Source organism: Chelonoidis abingdonii, chromosome 7 (assembly GCF_003597395.2).
Source record: "Chelonoidis abingdonii isolate Lonesome George chromosome 7, CheloAbing_2.0, whole genome shotgun sequence".
NCBI lineage: Eukaryota > Metazoa > Chordata > Testudines > Testudinidae > Chelonoidis > Chelonoidis abingdonii.
The window spans coordinates 30,307,072-30,313,157 of record NC_133775.1 but is presented as its reverse complement, the minus strand read 5'-3'; the positions used below and the strand labels follow the sequence as shown (position 1 = coordinate 30,313,157).

Genomic DNA, 6,086 nt, shown 5'->3' with positions numbered 1-6,086 from the left:
TATTCAAAGAGGCCTGCAACATGTTAGCGATTGGTCAAGTTCTTGATGATGGAATTTGGGTGAAGGTTTATTGAGTGAAGTGAACTGTTTTTTTTTTTCCTGCAGTGCAACATGTTTGGATGCTTCTGTACTGGTATGTCAATAAAGGTAGGTGAAGCTATTCCAAAGTGTTCTAGAAGTAGAGGGAAAAATCCCCAACAAAAGTAGATACTCAGGGTTTTTACAGGATAAATTTGATAAGCCAGGGACACATCTGGTTGCTCTGTTGCCAGGCCACAAACCTCTGACTGCAAGATGTAAGGTTCCCACCCCCCCCCACACACAGTAAAAACAATTTAGTCCTTGAAATAGCATGTCATGTTCCAGAACAGTGGGTTTTTAAGTGAAAGATGGTTTCCCCCATCCACCTGCACCAGTGTAACTTTGGTGAAATCATTTTAGCTAGAAGTGGATGTAACTTCAGAAATCACTTTTCCAGAAATGATTCTCCCACAGTTTGACACTTTTTTGTAACCATGAGTGAAGCATGACATGTGGTGTACATCTTCCACTCTTCCAGGATCCTCATTCGTAGGCTATCTCTTGGAGTTTTCCGTCTACACAACAATATTCTTATGTATAATTAAGCTGTGGAATTCTCTGCCACAAGATTGGTTTGGGTTGGATTAGACACTTAGGTCACAGAACATCCAGAGTTAAAATAGAAAGTCTAAAACGTGTACACAGGATGTACCCTCATGCTCAGGCTAAAAGCCAACCACTAATTGACAAGTTTAAGAAGAAACTTTTATTATTGGCAGGTTATGCCATTCATGTCCCTTATGAAGATTGTTGCCGTTCCGCTTAGCATCTGGTACTGGCTGCTGAGATAGGACACTGGACTATATGGAGCTCTAGTCTGATGATTCAGGTTTCTAATTACAATTCTATCATGGTACCAAATTAAAATCTGGTTGTTCTTTAATCTGACTACAAAATATGGTTCCAATTTGTAGTGTAGACTTGCCCTAAAACATGTTTCATAACCAGTCTGAAACGTTAATTTCTGGTTGGTCAGAATAATCCTTTAGCTTATGTGTTAAATAAATTTAAGGTCTACTTTGTACAGAGAATTGGATGCACAGCTGTAACCAGGTGAGGTGACAGCCTGGTTGTGATTAAGTTTCCTGATGTGGTTGAGGTTGTAGTGTAGACAAAGCCCTAACACTTGTGGATCCACTCCAGAGCTTCCTGCATAGGATTAGTAACAGGTTTGGGTTATTTTAGCTAGTTTGTAGATAACTGCAAGATTTTTAACAGGGAAACCCATTTCTATCAAGCACTCTATAAAATGTATCTCTAGTGCCTTGTATGTATATATTCTTTTTAACAATTTAAACAAATAAAAATAAGACTATCTAGCTTAGACAAGTTATTTCATCTATAAGCCAAACGCATTACTACCCTATGTGGTCCTGATCCTTTTCCCACTGAATCCAATGGGAATTTTGCTGTTGGTTTCAGTGGGAGCAGTATCAGGCCTTGAAATTTGTGCAGAAAGTTCCCTTCTGTGAGTGAATGTCCTGGAGCACAAACATTGTAATGGCTATTTTTCCTTATATCCAGGAGGTCTGGGTTACTACGTACTGGTGCTGTCTTGCCCATGCTGAAGGAATCAGCGGCAGAATGGAAGCGACTGAGGCAAGTGGGAAGGTATGATTCCTTTTTAAACTTCTGCTCCGAACTCTGGGTCCCTGAAAGGGCACGCATCCAGCCCCCACTGCTTTCCAGTGGTTCCTCTGAAGTGCTGGGGAGCATGGGGTGTATATAGAGAGGCCGCCATGAAGATAACTTTTAGAGTTTTTTTAAAGTGGTTTGAGGAAGAGAATAGTTGTGACTTCTTCTCTTTTTTTTAGTAAAGGAGATAAATGTGACAGGGACTTTCCAGGTACATTCAGTGATCACTTTATTGACTTCAATGTATTGTACACTGCTGTCCAGGTTAGCTAAAGTTCTGTGAAAGCTCATCTCAGAAGTCTTATGTTCCTCCAATAAAAGATAGCCCTCACAACCAGAGGATAGGGCTTTTTAATTTAGCTAGTGTTGGGCCTGTTGCTATATCTGTGCACACCAATTTGTTTGTTAAATGTTGATTTAACAAAGGGAGCTGCATTCCCCTTCCATTTGATTTCCAGCTGTAATCACAACATTATAGATGTCAGGAAAGTGGTTATTACAGTTTATTTTGAGTTTGATGTAGAGATTGTGTAATATAGAGGAGCCACATAATGTGATTGTAATAGTGTTTAAACTTCAAATTAAAAATGAAAGGCTGATAATTTTATAGATCTCATTTCTAAACACGCACATGCTCAGTTTCCCTTTTTAAATGTCATGCTATAATTACATCCCGGTTTAGTGGGACTCAATTTGCAGTTTCTTTAAGCCTGACTGAAACTTTAGCAAAAAGGAAATATACCTAATGGGAGGGGGCTTGAGACACTAGCCCTTGTGGGTTTATAGCACGTTCTTACATTTCCTTAAAATCTCTTTGTAATCTCTATATTTCTCTGTAGACAGGAAGCTCAGAGTTGTTCCAGGGTTTATAGAATAGCCTTTGTTCTAATGAAGTAGTGCACTGTAGTTCGGTATCACTGACCTACAGAAGTTTCTCTTGGCAAAGGCCCCCATGTGTCAGTTTTCTTTTGCGTTCTAGTTTCTACTGTGACCATATGGACACTCGTTTGACAGGAGTCTGTGACCCTCAAAACAGCTCGGTGAGTCATGGAAAGAGTGAATTCACCCGTATAGAGTTTAATCTGTCCTTCTCTGATACATTTAATTTCCACTTGACGGGTTCTACTCAGTTACATGGTATCTGACCTGGCTTTTGAAACCTAGCAACAGGCAGAACACTGCATTATATAAAGAACCATCCCTGCAGATAAAGGATGAACATAAATATTAATGAGGCTGTTACTCATTTACACTTGTGGATATTAAAGCTGTTGTATAACACATGGTTCATCTCTCAGGAATAATTGCCTTTCAGTGGAAATGCAAACAGCAACATCCACTGTGTGCTTAGAAAAAGCTGCTCTTTTCTAATACAACCTAATTTTCTTGGGGGAACAACATATTTTTATGGGTCCAGTCTTCTATTTGTTAAGCATTTACTAATCTTCAGTTAGGAATCATTTTATAATCTGATGAACAAAATGATTATTTTAAGCAGAGATGCTCCAGTTTGAAGAGTTCTGAAATTTCCTAGAGTTGGGATGGTGGTGATGGTGCTGGGGGGTTAGATCTGTAATTTTGGATCAGCACGTTATAAGAGGAAAAAGACCAGCCTCAAAGTTAGAATACAGATAAAATGTATTACTGTTTAAAACAAATTACATGGAGCTATAAGTTTACATGATATTCCTGCAAATATTAGCAGTGCTTGAATCCAGGATTTAGCTGTGGACTCCCCTCTTATTTTAAGCATATCTGGTATCAAATAGAAATTTTAAGGTATGGGATGTAGACTACAGACCCTCCAAAAAGTCATTCACCGATTTCTCATGAAGTGAATTAATATAGTTATATTACCATTAAGCATAGCTTCAGCAGAATAGGTTAAGATTACCTCCTTAATCAAGGTTTGATTACCTCCTTAAAGCAAATAAATATCAGACAGGAAGAAAGAGAGTCATCTTGCATGGGATTTACAGAAAAACACTTTATTTTTTACAATCTTGTGCTCGCCTTTAACTATGTGCAAATTGTTGTTAATCACAACACAGGAAACTAGCTAAGGAACACACACCTCCAGGTTCTACAATCATACCTAGCCACAAGAGCTTCATTCTTGTAGTTACCGGGATTCATCAAAAATCTCTTGAGAGTGTCTAGCTCACATTTGTATGTTGTTTCTTCTATCTAAGACTTTGTTTACACTGGCAAGTGAACAACAACACTTTTGTTGTTCAGAGTTTAAAAAAAAAAAACAAAAAAAAAAACTCCACACACATGCCCTCAAAAGAGAAAAAAGTTTCGTTGAAGAGAAGCACTGGTATGAACAGCACTTTTTTGGCAGAAGCGCTGTCCTGCTGACAAATCTACTGCTGCTTGTTGAGGGTGGATGACTTTTGTTGCTGGGAGGAGCTCTCTCTTGCCAACAAACAGTGGCTATGCTGTGCGCCTTTAGCAGCATGGCTGTAGGGGCACAGTTAGGTCACGAAAAGCTGCATAGTGTAGACACAGCCTAATATATGTACATCTCTTTCCTCACAGTCTTCAACAAAGGAAATCCTGCCAACCACTTCAGAATCTTTAACACAGAGATGGGGCTCAAGGAAGCCTTTGAATACTGAAGCAAAACTTGTAACATGGCATCAATTCACACTTCCTATAGAATCAAAACATAGGTCCCCTAGCACTGCATTTCCTTTTGTTCTTTCCGTGGGATGGCCACACTCCGTAATTAACAACACAGTAAGTCCAGTACTATCTGCCATGCTATATGTCCTAATCAACCAAAGGTTGGATTGTGTTGGGGCGACATTTTCAAATGATGTAGAAATTGCAGGTAGTTCAGAATACAGTGACCTGCTTATGAGCTGGGCTTTCATGAAAAGAGCACAGGAGACCAGTGCTTCATGGTCTGCCCAGATGAAGTGTGTGGCATTATGTATGAGGTTTAAAGCTCTTAAAGGCTTCAGTCCCAGCCGCTTGAGAGACCACCTCTTTCTCTTCGTATGTTGCCAGGACAGTTGTGGTCATCTGAGGTGCTGACTGGTCCCTCCTGGTATAAACCAAAGGTGGCGAGCGGCAGTGTCACTGGCTTTGGAGCTCTCTCTCTCTCTCTTGGTTCATGACATGCCCAAATTTGGGACCTTCAGGGCATGCTGCAAAACGTAAAGTTACCTTTTCTCTCGAGCTTTTCCAGGGGAATTGAGTGCTTTGGGAATGAGGTCGGGTGGAATGGGAGATGTTTGTTGGAGCTCAGCAGCAGGAATATTAATACCCTGTATTCTATTCGAATGGGAGCAGTTTGCACGGGAGGATGTTGTTGTCTTATTTTGACTTGTTGAGTAGATTTTTCATTGAGTATTTTTACAGCAGACACAGCACTGGATAGGTGCATTGTAACAATAAATAAGTGAGACAACTTGAAATAATGCCATTAAACCAGGAGATGACTCATTTGTAACTATGTTCATTGATGAATGGCTGTGCAGGAATATCACAAATCAAGTGTTCTCTTACCTGCTGCGGTGAGCAAACACCTTAATAAAGCGAGTGAAATAATGTTGCCTAGGTGTGATGCGCTTTATATTTACAGTTCTCATACTAAAGATGCTGCTAATTAAATATATACAGGTTTCCCAAGAAAGCAAAATAACCTATCCTGAAAAAAAAAATGCACATTCACCAATATGCTTGTTCTGTTCTAGGCAAATCTATCTGTTGTCTTCAATAGCCCAAGTCCTGTCAGGATCTTCTTCTCTTCATCCAGAAAATCTGCATAATTTATATTCATCTGTTCCTCCATTTGTTCTCTTGATTTCTGTCCACCAGCTACTCTCTGAGGAAAAAGTAACCAATAGTTCATTATTAGCTGCCGTTAGCTTTGAAACATTACTACAATTCTATTGCTTTTCAGTCAGTGATTGTCAGTGCTGACTATTTCACCTCCATCTTTTTAGCTATATAATCAGGAATGGAGCGTCACTGAGAACCACATGCACAGATCTGCCATTTCATCAGCAAGGTATGAGGAGGTTACTCACCTCGTGCAGTAACTGACGTTCTTCGAGATGAGTGTCCCTGTGGGTGCTTCACTTTAGGTGTCAGTGTGCCCCTGCGCCTTTGATCGGAGATTTTTACAGCAGTACTCCTACCGGCCATGCATCCTTAGAACCTGTCACTCACTCTGAGTATGTCACTAGAGAGCATGCGCGGCCGGTACCCTCAGTTCCTTCTCTACAATGGAGGCTACCCCAACTCCGAAGTAGAGGGGAGGAGGGTGGGTAGTGGAGCACCCACAGGGACACTCATCTCGAAGAACGTCAGTTACTGCACGAGGTGAGTAACCTCCTCTTCTTCTTCGAGAGATGTCC

The 6,086-nt window shown here is 40.4% G+C and overlaps 1 protein-coding gene across 2 annotated transcripts in view; it reads right to left on the bottom strand.

Annotated features, from left to right (window-relative positions):
• Nucleotides 1-5,383: 5,383 nt before the first annotated feature.
• Nucleotides 5,384-6,086, bottom strand: part of DNAI3 (dynein axonemal intermediate chain 3) — a 64,014-nt gene continuing 63,311 nt past the window's right edge. For both annotated transcript variants that reach the window (XM_032798892.2, XM_075067771.1), the window contains exon 23: nucleotides 5,384-5,551. In XM_032798892.2, coding sequence (XP_032654783.1) covers nucleotides 5,417-5,551 — 135 coding nt within the window. In that variant the 3' untranslated portion in view covers nucleotides 5,384-5,416. The remainder of the gene's footprint in view (nucleotides 5,552-6,086) is intronic.